Source organism: Salmo salar, chromosome ssa10 (assembly GCF_905237065.1).
Source record: "Salmo salar chromosome ssa10, Ssal_v3.1, whole genome shotgun sequence".
Taxonomy (NCBI): domain Eukaryota; kingdom Metazoa; phylum Chordata; class Actinopteri; order Salmoniformes; family Salmonidae; genus Salmo; species Salmo salar.
In genome coordinates, this window is record NC_059451.1 from 108,290,085 (window position 1) to 108,306,537 (window position 16,453).

The 16,453-nt window shown below is 41.9% G+C and overlaps 1 protein-coding gene across 5 annotated transcripts in view; it reads right to left on the reverse strand.

Annotated features, from left to right (window-relative positions):
* Positions 1–3,071: 3,071 nt before the first annotated feature.
* LOC106561460 (transcriptional enhancer factor TEF-1) overlaps positions 3,072–16,453 on the reverse strand; it is a 123,212-nt gene continuing 109,830 nt past the window's right edge. For all 5 annotated transcript variants that reach the window (XM_014125445.1, XM_014125449.2, XM_014125443.2 and 2 more), the window contains 4 exons: positions 11,444–11,617; positions 4,448–4,588; positions 3,790–3,942; positions 3,072–3,699 (listed from right to left, as the gene is read on the reverse strand). In XM_014125445.1, the coding sequence (XP_013980920.1) occupies positions 3,586–3,699; positions 3,790–3,942; positions 4,448–4,588; positions 11,444–11,617 (582 nt within the window). In that variant the 3' untranslated portion in view covers positions 3,072–3,585. The remainder of the gene's footprint in view (positions 3,700–3,789; positions 3,943–4,447; positions 4,589–11,443; positions 11,618–16,453) is intronic.

The following is a 16,453-nucleotide window of genomic DNA, read 5'->3' on the forward strand; positions in this document are numbered from 1 at the left end:
AAACCAATAAGCTTGGCTCTGGTTAAACTGGAGTCATCACAAAAGCATTGTAAGTAAGTATAGCCTACATAGAACACACATTCAAACAGAAACTACTGTAGTGGTGGTCTGTGTTGCTCACACCATAATCTAGTCCCAATTATTCATCAATTAGAACACAGGTCAAAGGTCTTCTAAACATGACATGAACCCTGTCTGATCCATTGTCTTCAGCAACACTAACATACAAGTATACTGCATTATGTTTTATGGACTGTAATGTTAGTGTGCATATGGTATGATAACAGTTGATTTACTGTGACAGTGATATCAAATAAACCTTCGCAGAGGGATCTTTTGACCCATAACTATTGAAAACACTGAACATGCATCTAAGGGTACTATCTTTTCCCAAATAGTGTAATTGTTGTGGTAATGAATACAGTTCTACAGAGAAAGATATTGATAAAGGCATTCTGGTGATCTCGTCCGCCATTTCTTTAACTTTTTGGTTTTGCTTCTTTTAAACCTTTTCTAAGATGTAAAGTCATGACCAAAGGCACTTTATAATAGTGCAGGTGCCAAATGCACATCTGACATGTCTCCAGATTTTTGGTTTTTGATAGACAAGGCAAAGTTATTACTGCTATTACACATGGAACTTGTTTATTGTAATAATCAATGTATAACTTAGCATCATTATTTTGTGAAATGTGTACATGTAAAACTGACAGTTGTGTATCTATAATGACCAACATGAAACATCACTAATGTTATGCATTTCCATCCAAGCAAACCAGGTGCCATTGGGGAAAAATTACTAAGGCACTGTACATGCAACACTGGGATGTATGAGAATAACAGGGCTGTCCTCCAGCTTAGGAAAGAGCTCACATTTCGTGGTAGAGTTACAGTATCTGTAAGGATGCCATTCCCTACCGCCAAGGTTAAAGATGCAATCCACAGTAGGGGAAACAGCGCCAGTGTCGTTATTGTTTTTGTTTTGCTGACAAAGTGGAGGTGAGGAACGTCACGCATCCTGCAAAACATTTCTTTACACTACATATTCTGCTGTTCTATCGCGTGTGCAATGATGATGTGGTGGTGGTGGGGGGGGGGGGGGGGCATAGTTGTTTGCAGTACCTTCTTTGTTGTTGTTATATCGCAGACAGACGTGGCAGTTCCACTAATAACGAGTCCAGCTTTATTGTAGGCCACAGATTGACGGGCAAAATAAGGCTGAATAGCATCCAGAACACCCAAAGATGAATGTGTGGGAGTGTTTTGACTACTGTGTTCCTCAGTCACTGAGAAGTAAAGTTTCACTCTATCCCACATAACCATACAGAGGAACTAAGTGCTTTGGGATGGGGAACTATGGTAGTACAGTGCTTTCATTTTCAATATGTGTATTCTTTGCTTCATTGTCATACGGGGTAACACCTTAGCAGCTTAGAGAAAAGATAACTTAGGAGGAATCTCTGGTCTCTGCCATGAATTGTCTTGCTTTAGTGTCATCAGTGCTTTTTCTCTTTAGTTGGGCAGAGGGGATATGATGCAAAGTGGTACCTGAATCTTATTTATACTCTCAATGTCCCTGGAATTGTAACTGTAACCTGTCTTCATCATATAGTAGTTTAGCATTTGCTATGTTACCCAAAATGTAAAACCGTTTTTCTTTGGAAAATGTTTGTGTGATAGTGATATTCATTCGGAAAGTATTCAGACCCCTTGACTTTTTCCAGATTTTGTTACATTTGACCCTTATTCTAAAATTGATTAAATAAAACATTTTCCTCAGCAATCTACACACAATACCTGATAATGAATAGGCAAAAACAGGTTTGGCATTTTTGCAAATTTATTTAAAACAGAAATACCTTATTTACATTGGTATTCAGACCCTTTGCTATGAGGCTTGAAATTGAGCTCAGATGCATCCTGTTTCCATTGATTATCCTTGAGATTATTTTTCAGTCCACCTGTGGTAAATTCAATTCATTGGACATGATTTGGAAAGGCACACACCTGTCTATATAAGATCCCACAGTTGACAGTGCGTGTCAGAGCAAAAACCAAGCAATGAGGTTGAAGGTATTGTCCGTAGAGCTCCAAGACAGGATTGTGTCGATGCACAGATATGGGGAAGGGTACCAAAAAATGTCTGCAGCATTGAAGATCCCCACGAACACAGTGGCCTCCATCATTCTTAAATGGAAGACTTTTGGAACCACCAAGACTCTTCCTAGAGCTGGCCGCCCAGCCAAACTGAGCAATCGGAGACGAAGGGCCTTGGTCAGGGAGGTGACCAAGAACCCGATGGTAACTCTGACAGAGCTACTCTGTAGAGATGGGAGAACATTCCAGAAGGGCAAACATCTCTGTAGCATTCCACCAATCAGGCCTTTATGGTAGAGTGGCCAGACGGCAGCCACTACTCAGTAAAAGGCACAAGACAGCCCGCTTGGAGTTTGCCAAAAGGCACCTAAAGACTCTCAGACCATGAGAAAGAAGTCTGGTCTGATGAAACCAAGCTTGAACACTTTGGCCTGAATGCCAAGCGTCACGTCTGGAGGAAACCTGGTGGTGAAGCATGGTGGTGGCAGCATCATGCTGTGGGGATGTTTTTCAGTGGAAGGGACTGGGAGACTAGTCAGGTTCGAGGGAAAGATGAACGGAGCAAAGTACAGAGAGATCCTTGATGAAAACCTGCTCCAGAGTGCTCAGGACCTCAGACTTGGGCAAAGGTTCACCTTCCAACAGGACAATGACCCTAAGCACACAGCCAAGACAACACAGGAGTGGCTTTGGGACAAGTCTCTGAATGTCATTGAGTGGCCCAGCCAGAGCACGGACTTGAACCTGATTGAACATCTCTGGAGACCTGAAAATATTTTTAGAAATTAGCAACAATTTCTAAAAACCTGTTTTTGCTTTGTCATTATGGGGTATTGTGTGTAGATTGATGATGATAAAAACAACACTTTAATCAATTTTAGAATAAGGCTGTAAAGTAGCAAAATGTGGAAAAAGTCAACGGGTCTGAATACTTTCCGAAGTCACTATGTAGTAACTGTATGATGTTTTATATTTATCTAATTAAGAAAGGCTAAGATCTGTAATTGGTTCATAATTGTGATGACTACAGTATAAAATGCGGAAAACAGATAGCTTCCAAATGTAATCCACAGTACATCTTCCTATGTTACACAATGCCCCTTCATATGTACACATATGACCTAGTCTGGAAAAATGACACCACACAACTGTACCACAAATTGACAGCTGCACTCATACAAATATACATACAAAATACAAATATAATGATATTATCAATTAGAAACTTCACCCTAATGTAACCCAAGGACATTGTGGGTGGGATTTGTGTAGAGGCACAGCCACTTTCCATAAGGTTGTCTTTCTGAAGATGTGTTTCAATGGGCGATTGCCTCATGTCACTCTCACAACCAACCAATCACAACAGCGATTTATCTCTGTCAATTACTAAGAATTTGTCCTTCAATGTCTTCCCTCCATTCTTCAGAAGCTGTCCTTCAGGTAGATTGGTGATAGTTTGTCCCAGCACGTTTCTACTGAATCAGTCTCTTATTCCTTGACTAGCCGGTATATGTGATGTTGAGCTCCGTGTTCGCTGTTCGACACCTCAAACACACACGCCATGCACAGCATCGTCTCCTGTGTTTCTCTGTTAGTTACCACCTGAAGCACAAGAAAAATGCAGTGTGAGACACACACACACACACACAAACACTAGTATACAAGCAGACTGACTGAACAGGCTATCCTTACCAATAGGATAGTGAAGTTCTCTAGGACACTATTCATCATGTACTTCTCAGGCAGGTGTTTGAGTTTGTGGATAAAGTTGATCATGTATTCACACATGGGGGAGCGGCTTATCCTGTAGACAAAGCGTCCATTCTCGAAGCAGGCATATTCCGTCTGGGGGGGGGAGAGAGAGAGATCACCGAGTACAGCTCTTCACAAGAAAACAAATAAGTGGAGGGAACAATGTCCACCATGATCAAATAGGAGGTAAAACACAGCAATTATGAGAAACACAAATATAAAAGTAGGTAAGGATGAGTCGTGTAGTTTTTAAGTTGTTCTCCACCAAGCACACAGTGGTGTGTGTGCGTGTTGGACTAAGAGCTGGATTCACTTCGTATCACAGAAGATACATGTTCAAATTGAAAGGTTATTTCCAATTGAGCTGACATATGCAGCGTTTACCCGCAAACGTGGAACGTACCCTTTACATTTCAATCAAGCTATAACGTGGATCTTCAGCGTGATTTAAATTTAAAGGCAATGTTCCCGCTTTAGTGGAGACTTTATTCAGGGTAAATGCTGCATGTGTCATCTCAATCAGAAGTTACCTTTACATTTCTATCACGTAAACTGTAATGCTTCAGCTTTACAGACTGAATAGAGCCCTAGGACTGACCTCGACCTTCTCGACCACCTGCTTGCCGAAGGAGCACACCTTGGTAGAGCACGTGATGGTCATGTTCTCAGAGCTCTCATACTGGCTGCTCACACCGTAGAAGGCCCCAGAGTCATCCTGGATGTTACAGTTCAGGTCAGCCTGCATCAGGACAACACATGTATTTGAAAAATGATTGAATCTTTATTTAACTAGGCAAGTCATGTAGAGGATAAACTACATAGTCAAACAAATGTTGACCAACACCAGCAAAGCAATTAGTTAAATGTTTACAACAAAACACAAAAATGTTTCAATGAAAATAGATTTTCTTTAAGTCTCAAGAGGACTAATATAACTTGGCTGTACAGCTGGGTTATCTAACTGACGGCCTGCTGGTGATTTTATTTGCCCCCCCCAAGTTCCGTGCAAAAAACAAAAAAACGACATTTAAAATCATAAGACTGTAAAAACAAATCTGTTCCAAAGTATTCCCACGCATAGAGAGAGATACTCAGTGGCCAGTTTATTAGGTACACGACCCCATTCAAGAAAATGTGATCGTGGCTTGCATATAAAGCAGGCAGAGGCATTCAGTTACTGTTTGATTGAATGTTAAAATGGGCAAAAACAAGTGACCTAAGGGACTTTGTGCGTGGTATGAGCATCGATGCCAGGCACGCCAGTTCCAGTATCTCAGAAACGTCCGGCCTCCTGGGCTTTTCACACATAACAGTGCCTAGAGTTTACCGAGAATGTTGTGACAAATAAAAACATCCAGTCAGCGGCAGTCCTGAGGGCAAAAACTTGATGAGAGGTCGAAGGAGAATGGCAAGAATTGTGCAAGCTAACAGGCGGGCCACAAACGGGTAAATAACAGCGCAGTACAACAATGGTGTGCAGAACAGCATCTCAGAACGCACAACTAGTCGGTCCTTGTCACAGATGGGATATTACAGCAGACGACCACACTGGGTTCCACTCCTATCAGCTAAAAACAAGAAGAACTGGTTCCAGTGGGCACGCCATCACCAACACTGGGTTCCACTCCTATCAGCTAAAAACAAGAAGAACTGGTTCCAGTGGGCACGCCATCACCAACACTGGACAATTGAGGAGTGGAAAAACACTGCCTGGTCCAACGAATCCCGGTTCCTGTTGCGTCATGTGATGGCAGAGTCAGGGTTTGACGTAAGCAGCATGAGTCCATGGCCCCTTCCTGCCTGGTGTCAATGGTACAGGCAGGTGGCGGTGCTGTAATGGTGTGGGGAATGTTTTCCTGGCACACTTTAGGTCCCTTGATACCAGTGGCGGTCGGTAACGTTTAAGATGAGGGAGGACAATAATTTATGAGCATTGCCTTATTTCTATTAAAGCATATTGGATGACGGTCATTCATATTCCATTCACTCAGCTTAATGTAACATCAATAGGTTTTAGATAATACATGATACTCACATTTTCCCTATACCCATCATGAGGTTGCCACAACCTAGTTTATGAATGAAAGTTTACAATGTGAGAGAAATATTAGACTAATCAAGGTGACAGACAGTGACACATTCAATACCAGCATGCACACTCTTGCCTGCATCTAGCTGATACAGGGTGTAATCATTAGTCCAACAGTTACAAACGAGAGTTTCTATTGGACAAATTCAGGTATGTTTATCTCACCGATTGTGTTGAAAAACGTTCCTTAAACGGAAGCAAACGAAACGGGAATGAATACATCCTCGATCACACGCAAACACAGTTCACTTTCAGAGCAGCCACATACAAACAGCATGATCCTTTTGCTCATTATATAATTCCTTCTCGCATCTACATGCTCTCTTCCTCTCACCTTTTTCCCTTCACTTATGGACTTCAGTGCACAACACATCAGATGTCTGTGACCATAACCTAGCTGTAGTTTATGCTTTCATTCTCTGATCCTTTGATTGGGTGGACAACATGTCAGTTCATGCTGCAAGAGCTCTGATAGGTTGGAGGACATCCTCTGGAAGTTGTAATAATTACTGTGTAAGTCTATGGAAGGGGCTGAGAACCATACGCCTCCTAGGTTTTGTATTGAAGTCCATGTACCCAAAGGAGGATGGAAACTAGCTGTCCTCTGGCTACACCAGGGTGCTACCCAGAGCACTGTTGAGGATACTGTAGACCTTCATTGCAAAACAGTGTTTTAATCAATTATTTGGTGACATGTGAATATATTTTGTATAGTTTTACCTAAAAAGGATAACTTTTTTAATGTTTCACTATATTTATTTTTTTGAAATTCACTGAGGAGGATGGTTCTCCCTGTCCTCCTCTAAGGAGCCTCCACTGATTGATATCAATTGAGAAACATTTCCATGTCCACAAAAATTCAGTGTGTTCTGGAGGCAAAGGGGGGTCTGACCTAGTACTAAATTGTTTCAAACCCTGCTTACATGTACACAATCACATAGACTAAATGGCCAGTTTATTAGGTACAGTCATCATGCTTTAGTCAAATATTATATCCGTTTGGGCTTCTTGTGGTCAATTTGCAGTCTACATGAGTGGACAGCCCCCTGACCATCCACTCAAGAAAAAGAAATTGGCCTGTGGCTGAATTTAGTATCTTTACATCATGGATCATCAACTAAGGCAGCGAGGCCCTCTAGTGACTCATGGCAATACTTGCAACCATATTATTTGGCATGTGTGTATCTTGAGAATGGGTGGAGTAGCCATCTACCAGTAAGCACTGCTGTCCAATAATCTTTTGAGACCAAAAGAGGCTTTAGGAATATCGAATGGCACGGGATGTACTGTATCTTTAGAAATAGCCTGATAAGAGTCTATGTAATAAGAGTCCTCTGAAGAGGAAGGCTTGTTTCAAGAAAAGATTAAACCATAATTTGTACAAAGGAATACATAGCTCCTTCATTAAGTCAGCGTGTTATTAAGGCCTGTAATGATGAGAGGAGGGCTATTGTTTAGAGTGTGGGTGTCCATGTTTGAAATTCAGATGCAGTGGCTCTTCACGAATGTCTGAAGAGAGACTCATCCTCTTGTTTGCGTTTTCCAATTGAATTTTATTAATGTGCACGTCAATTAATATGGTCCCGTTTGAAAACATATCAGTTGACTGTAGATTATGAAAATATGTTTGAGTATCTTAAATAGAGAACCAGCATGCATGTAGCAAACAGAAGGAAACAGAGGTAAGGATTCAATTATTTGTAGTTCTAACATGTTAATGTTGCTTCTGAAACCAAATACTTTGGCCAATAGACTCTATAGGATGTAATAGTAAGTAAAGCTGTGGAGAATGGCACCAGTTGATATTTGCGCTTAGAGAGAGAGACTCCATTGGTAGGGAGCTGCTGCAATCTCCTTAGTTTGCCACAATCTCTCACACCTGTCAGGAGGTAGACAGGTGTTCAAACAAAGCCTCAATGCTACCACATCAGCCCCTAGGGATGCATTGTTGGGAAGGGCCCGTAAGTAAGCATTTCACTGTTAGTCTACACCTGTTGATTACGAAGCATGTGACAAATAAAATTTGATTTGATATGACGTGCACGCACGCACGCACGCACACACACACACACACTTGGTTTCACTCATGATGCATATCAGAAATGATTCATACCCCTTGACTTATTTCACATTTTGTTGTGCTACAGCTTGAATACAAAATGAATTAAATAAAAAATGTCACCCATTCAAACAGAATACCCCATAATGACAAAGTGAAAACATGTTTTTAGAAATGTCTGCAAATTTATTTAAGCTGAAATCCATAAATATCTAATTTACGTAAGTATTCACACCCCTGAGGCAATAATTTGTTGAAGCACCTTTGGCAGCGATTACAGCTGTGAGTCTATCTGGGTAAGTCTCTAAGAGCTTTGCACACCTGGATTGTACAATATTTGCACATTATTCTATTTAAAGTTATTCAAACTCTGTCAAGTTGGTTGTTGATCATTGCTAGACAGACATTTTCAAGCAGATTTAAGTCAAAACTTTAACTTGGCCACTCAGGTAAATAATTCCAGTGTAGATGGACCAGTACGGGAAAAAAAATAATAATACAAAAATACAAAAAAGTATGAAATGTATGCATTCACTACTGTAAGTCGCTCTGGATAAGAGCGTCTGCTAAATGACTAAAATGTAAATGTAGATTTGGCCTTGTGTTTTAGATTATTGCCCTGCTGAAAGGTGAATTAATCTCCCAATGTCTGGTGGAAAGCAGACAAACAGGTTTTCCTCTCAAATTTTGCCTGTGCTTAGCTCCATTCTGTTTTAGTTTTTTTTAATCCTGAATAACAACCCAGTCCTTAACAATTACAAGCATACCCATAACATGATGCAGCCACCACTGTGCTTGAAAATATGGAGAGTGGTACTCACTAATGTGTTGTATTGGATTTGGCCCAAACAATTTGTATTCAGGACAAAAAGTTAATTGCTTTGCCAAATGTTTCGCAGTATTACTTTAGTGCCTTGTTGTAAACAGGATGCATGTTTTGGAATAAGCTTCCATCTTTTCACTCTGTCAATTAGGATAGCATTGTGGTGTAACTACAATGATGTTGATCCATCATCAGTTTTCTCCTATCACAGCCATTAAACTCTGCAACTGTTTTAAAGTCACCATAGGGATTTCACCACGAGGCCAGAGCGGTTTCCTTCGTCTCCGGCACCTGAGTTAGGAAGGACATCTGTATCTTTGTAGTGACTGGGTGTATTGATACACCATCCAAAGTGTAATTAATAACTTCACCATGCTCAGAGGGATATTCAGTGTCTGCTTTCTTTATACCCATATATCAATATGTGACCTTTGCGAGGCATTGGTAAACCTTCCTGGTATTTGTGGTTGAGGGACCCTACAGATAATTGTAAGTGTGGGGTACAGCGATGAGGTAGTCATAAAAAAATTATGTTAAACACTATTATCGCACACAGTCCATGAAAATGCATACTCCTGAACTTATTTAGGCTTGCCTTAACAAAGGGGTTGAATACCAATTTACTCAAAAGCTGAAATGTCTTATTTTTAATATATTTATACAAATTTCAAGAAACATTATTCCACTTTGATATTATGGGGTAATGACCAAAAACAATACAATAATTTTATCAATTTTAAATTGTAAAACAACATCCTTTGGAAAATGTCAAGGGGTGCGTATCTTTTCTGAAGGCACTGTACTTGTAAACTCAGCAAAAAAAGAAACGTCCCTTTTTCAGGACCCTGCCTTAATTCGTAAAAATCCAAATAACTTTACAGATCTTCATTGTAAAGGGTTTAAACACTGTTTCCCATGCTTGTTCAATGAACCATAAACAATTAATGAACATGCACCTGTGGAACGGTCGTTAAGACAGACGGTAGGCAATTAAGGTCACAGTTATGAAAACTTAGGACACTAAAGCGGCCTTTCTACTGACTCTGAAAAACACCAGAAGATGCCCAGGGTCCCTGCTCACCTGCTTGAACGTGCCTTAGGCATGCTGCAAGGAGGCATGAGGACTGCAAATGTGGCCAGGGCAATACATTGCAATGTCCATACTGTAAGACGCCTAAGACAGCGCTACAGGGAGACAGGACGGACAGCTGATCGTCCTCGCAGTGGCAGATCACGTGTAACAACACCTGCACAGGATTGGTACATCCGAACATCACACCTGTGGGACAGGTACAGGATGGCAACAACAACTGCCTGAGTTTCACCAGGAATGCACAATCTCTCCATCAGTGCTCAGACTGTCGGCAATAGGCTGAGAGAGGCTGGACGGAGGGCTTGTAGGCCTGTTGTAAGGCAGGTCCTCACCAGACGTCACCTATGGGCACAAACCTACCGTCGCTGGACCAGACAGGACTGGCAAAAAGTGCTCTTCACTGACGAGTCGCGGTTTTGTCTCACCAGCGGTGATGGTCGGATTCACGTTTATCGTCGAAGGAATGAGCATTACACCGAGGCCTGTACTCTGGAGCGGGATCGATTTGGAGATGGAGGGTCCGTCATGGTCTGGGGCGGTGTGTCACAGCATCATTGGACTGAGCTTGTTGTCTTTGCAGGCAATCTCAACACTGTGCGTTACAGGGAAGACATCCTCCTCCCTCATGTGGTACCCTTCCTGCAGGCTCATCCTGACATGACCCTCCAGCATGACAATTCCACCAGCCATACTGCTTGTTCTGTGCGGGATTTCCTGCAAGACAGGAGTGTCAGTGTTCTGCCATGGCCAGCGAAGAGCCCGGATCTCAATCCCATTGAGCACGTCTGGGACCTGTTGGATCGGAGGGTGAGGGCTAGGGCCATTCCCCACAGAAATGACCGGGAACTTGCAGGTGCCTTGGTGGAAGAGTGGGGTAACATCTCACAGCAAGAACTGGCACATCTTGTGCAGTCCATAAGGAGGAGATGCACTGCAGTACATTTTCTTTTTTAAATGTAACCTTTATTTAACTTGACAAAGTAGTTAAGAACAAATTCTTATTACAATGACGGACTTGGAACAGTGGGTTAACTGCCTTGTTCATGGGCAGAACGACAGATTTTTACCTTGTCAGCTCGCGTATTCGATCTAGCAACCTTTCGGTTATTGGCCCAACACTCTAACCACTAGGCTACCTGCAGCTGGTGGCCACACCAGATACTGACTGTTACTTTTGATTTTGACCCCCCCTTTGTTCAGGGACACATTATTCCATTTCTGTTAGTCATATGTCTGTGGAATTTGTTCAGTTCATGTCTCAGTTGTTGAATTTTGTTATGTTCATATAAATATTTACACATGTTAAGTTTGCTGAAAATAAACGCAGTTGACAGTGAGAGGACGTTTCTTTTTTTGCTGAGTTTATGTATCATTAATGTTGTTTGTTTAGATGTCAATCATGCGTGTATTGTGAAGCCAAATTGTGTGGACAATAACGGCCAGGATTTTATTCACGTTATAGAGCAGCGAACTGGACAATGCACCTTTTACAACCATTCACAGTTAATGACCTTGTGCCATGAGACTCACCCAGAACTTGACCAGGAAGAAAGAGTTGTGAGGGCCCTTTCCAAAGAGCTCCTTCAGTCCTCCCTTCTTCTCTGGGAACTTGTCGTAGATCTGACGGATGTCCACAGCCTCCAGTAGGGCATCGCTGTACGAGTAGTTGGTCTGTCCAATGCTCACAAACAGGTGTTTGTTGTACTGATGAGAGAGAAAACAGCCAGTTTAGATAGATTACTTCTATTAGCATTATTTTAGTACTTCTCCATTACCCTAAGAGTTGGTTCCCCAGACACAGATTGAGCCTGGTCCTGGACTAAAAATAGTTTTCTATAGATGATCTCCATTGAGAATGATTTTTAGTCCAGGACTAGAGTTAATCTACATCTGGGAAGCCGGCTCTAAAACATATATTTTTTTAAATCTAAAAAACACTAGTATTGTGTTGTCATAACAAATGTATTAATATATATATTGTTGATGTCACGTAGATTGATACGTTTTAATTTATAAAGCCCTTTTACAAAAAGTCCTAACATCATTACTAAAATGTAGACATTCGAGTTACCACGCCCAGTCTCAGGGATGGCTAACCCTGGAAATTCCTTTGGTTCGCATAGCCTATTACCGACTTTTGGTCGACCAAAAGTTGTCTGTTCTTTTGACCAATCGATTGCTCCATTTTTAAATGTGTATTTTTCTATAAATAGACACACCCTATGTGTTTTAATGAAATCAACTATGTGAATTGATGCTTCAAGCTTACGGTTTGATGCCTCAAGGGGGTGCCAGAGATCTAGATAACCAGAAGAAAAAACCTGAACCAATTATTCTCCTTCTGCTCCTGCTGGCTTTCGCAGATTCTGCCATTACTCTCCTGAAGTTGCCGGTAATAGGCTATACGAGGAGTCAGCAACCTTTCTCATGTGGAATGCCAATTTATCTTACCATTTATCTACCGATCTGCGTGCCAGTTTCGTGAAACAGTTTCTCAAAATCATTGTCATGTGGTTAATCAAAATTCTATCCAAATCTTCTTGCGCTTCACGGAGCAGTGCATAGCTGTTGTCAAGGAAGTGAGTTTGTGTTTATACAAGATGTACCGCCCCCACCTACCTTCAACCAATCATGTTAATGCGGAGCTATACAAAGCCCTCCGCATTGTTACAAAATTTGGAAGGTGCATGGCTATGTAGTACAGAGCTCAAAATTTGAGCATAAATTGGCTTTTACTCTAGGCCTCCACAATGGATTAGTTCACTATATATATTATATATATATATATATATATATATATATATATATATATATATATATATATATACACACACACTACCGTTCAAAAGTTTGGGGTCACTTAGAAATGTCTTTGTTTTTTAAATAAAAACATTTGTCCATTAAAATAACATCAAATTGATCAGAAATACAGTGTTGACGTTGTTGTAAATGACTATTGCAGCTGGAAACGGCTGATTATTTTTTTAATAAATTATCATTTAAAAAAAAGTATTTTCACCCTTTTTTCTCCCCAATTTTTAGTAGTAGTTACAGTCTTGTCTCATCGCTGCAACTCCCGTACGGACTCGGGAGAGGCAAAGGTCAAGAGCCATGCGTCCTCCGAAACACAACCCAACCAAGCCACACTGCTTCTTGACACAATACTCATCCAACCCGGAAGCCAGCCGCACCAATGTGTCGGAGGAAACACCGTACATCTGACGACTGACGCCCGCCACAGGAGTCGCTAGTGCGCGATGAGACAAGGATATCCCTGCCGGCCAAACCCTCCCCTAACCCGGACGACGCTGGGCCAATTGTGCACCACCCCATGGGTCTCCTGGTCGCAGCCGGTTGCAACAGAGCCTGGACTCGAACCCAGAATCTCTAGTGGCACAGCTAGCACTGCAATGCAGCGCCTTAGACCACTGCGCCACCCGGGAGGCCCCCAAGGAAATGGCAGATTTTTTTAATGGAATATCTACATAGGCGTAGAGAGGCCCATTATCAGCAACCATTACTCCTGTGTTCCAATGGCACGTTGTGTTAGCTAATCCAAGTTGATCATTTTCAGTCTATTCTTGTTCTGAGAAATTAAGGCTATTCCATGTGAGAAATTGCCAAGAAACTGAAGATCTTGTACAAAGCTGTGTACTACTCCCTTCACAGAACAGCGCAAACTGGCTCTAACCAGAATAGAAAGAGGAGTGGGAGGCCCGGTGTGTATATATATATATTTGTTACTGCTCAACTAAAACAATCTTGGTCGACCAACAGCCTAACGAACAAACAATCAACCAGTCGACTAATTGAGGTCAGCACTAAATCAGCTTAGTTTTTTTTGCAACTTATTTGTTGAACAATCTTTGATGTTTTGTTGCCTCTAGGCCAATACAGAATGATAACATTTTTACTGATGGTCTTTGTTTTTCTTTCTGCTTGCATTTTGTATTTTCATTTTGACGTGTGTATTTTCTGTAATTGATGTAATTCAGGGCTCATTTGTAAAAGAGACCTTGGTCTCAGTATGACTCCCTGATAAAATAAAGGTTCAATTCAAAAAATATATTGAAATGATTTTACTTCATTGTAACATTGCCCAGACATACAGTGTCTTCGGAAAGTATTCAGACCCCTTGACTTTTTCCACATTTTGTTACGTTACAGCCCCTTACGCTAAAATAGATTAAATCGTTTTCCCCCCCTCATCAATCTACACACACAATAACCCATGATGACAAAGCACATTTAACCTGTTGAGGGGCAGTATTTGCACGGCCGGAAAAAAAACGTACCCGATTTAATCTGGTTATCACTACTGCCCAGAAATATAATTATTGGCTTTGGATAGAAAACACTCTAAAGTTTCTAAAACTGTTTGAATGGTGTCTGTGAGTATAACAGAACTCATATGGCAGGCAAAAACCTGAGAAGATTCTGTACAGGAAGTGCCCTCTCTGACCATTCCTTGGGCTTCTTGACTCTTTTTATTGAAAACTTAGGATCTTTGCTGTAACGTGACACTTCCTACGGCTCCCATAGGCTCTCAGAACCCGGGAAAAAGCTGAATGACGTCTTTGCAGCCCCTGGCTGAAAAACATTAGCGCCTTTGGTAAGTGGTCTATCAGAGGACAATGAGACTGAGGCGCGTGCACGAGGCGACCCCATGTTTTTATTTTCTCTCTCTTTGTACTAAAACACGGTTTCCCGGTTGGAATATTATCGCTTTTTTACGCAAAAAATGGCATAAAAATTGATTTTAAACAGCAGTTGACATGCTTCGAAGTACGGTAATGGAATATTTAGACATTTTTTGTCACAAAATGCGCCGTGCTCGTCACCCTTCTTTACCCTTTCGGATAGTGTCTTGAACGCACGAACAAAACGCCGCTGTTTGGATATAACTATGTGTCTAAATAGCTAGCCCTGTGATGCCGGGCTATCTACTTAGAATATTGCAAAATGTGCTTTCACCGAAAAGCTATTTAAAAAAAAAATCTAAATATTCCATTACTGTACTTCGAAGCATGTCAACCGCTGTTTAAAATCAATATTATCGCAAAAAAGCGATAATATTCCGACCGGGGATCTGCGTTTAGGTAAAAAGACGAAAGAAAATAAAGCACGGGGTCAACTCGTGCACGCGCCTAAGCCCATTGTCCTCTGATCGGCCACTTGCCAAAAGCGCAAATGTGTTTCAGCCTGGGGCTGCCTCGATATCATTCAGCTTTTTCCCGGGCTCTGAGAGCCTATGGGAGCCGTAGGAAGTGTCACGTTACAGGAAAGATCCTCAGTCTTCAATAAACAGAGACAAGAAGAACAAGATCTTGTCAGAGAGGGCACTTCCTGTAAGGAATCTTCTCAGGTTTTTGCCTGCCATATGAGTTCTGTTATACTCACAGACACCATTCAAACAGTTTTAGAAACTTTAGGGTGTTTTCTATCCAAAGCCAATAATTATATGCATATTCTAGTTACTGGGCAGGAGTAGTAACCAGATTAAATCGGGTATGTTTTTTATCCGGCCGTGTCAATACTGCCCCCCTACCCCCAACAGGTTAAAGAAATTAAATGTAACATTACATAAGTATTCAGACCCTTTACTCAGTACTTTGTTTAAGCACCTTCGGCAGCAAGAACAGCAGAGTCTTCTTGGGTATGACTTTACACTTGTATTTGGGGAGTTTCTCCCATTCTTCTCTGCAGATCCTCTCAAGCTCTGTCAGGTTGGATGGTGTGCGTCTTTGCACAGCTATTGTCAGGTCTCTCCAGAGATGTTCAATTGGGTTCAAGTCCGTGCTCTGGCTGGGCCACTAAAGGACATTCAGAGACTTATCCCGAAGCCACTCCTGTGTTGTCTTGGCTGTGTGCTTAGGGTCATTGTCCTGTTGGAAGCTGAACCTTCACCCCAGTCTGAGGTCTGGAGCAGGTCTTCATCAAGAAACTCTGTACTTTGCTCCATTCATCTTTCCCTCGAACCTGACTAATCTCCCAGTCCCTGCCGCTGAAAAACATCCCCACAGCATGATGCTGCCACCACCATGCTTCACCGTAGGGATAGTGGCAGGTTTCCTCCAGACATGACGCTTGGAATTCAGGCCAAAGAGTTCAAGCTTGGTTTCATCAGACTAGAGAATCTTATTTCTCATGGTCTGAGAGTCTTTAGGTGCCTTTTGGCAAACTCCATACGGGCTGTCATGTGCCTTTTACTGAGGAGTGGCTTCCATCTGGCCACTCTACCATAAAGGCCTGATTGGTGGAGTGCTGCAGAGATGGTTGTCCTTCTGGAAGGTTCTCCCATCTCCACAGAGTAGCTCTGTCAGAGTGACCATCGGGTTCTTGGTTACCTCCCTGACCAAGATCCTTCTCCACTGATTCCTCAGTTTGGCTGGTCGGCCGGCTCTAGGAAGAGTCTTGGTGGTTCCAAACTTCTTCCATTTAAGAATGATGGAGGCCACTATGTTCTTGGGGACCTTCAATGCTGCAGAAATGTTTTGGTACCCTTCCCCAGATCTGTGCCTCGACACAATCCTGTCTCTG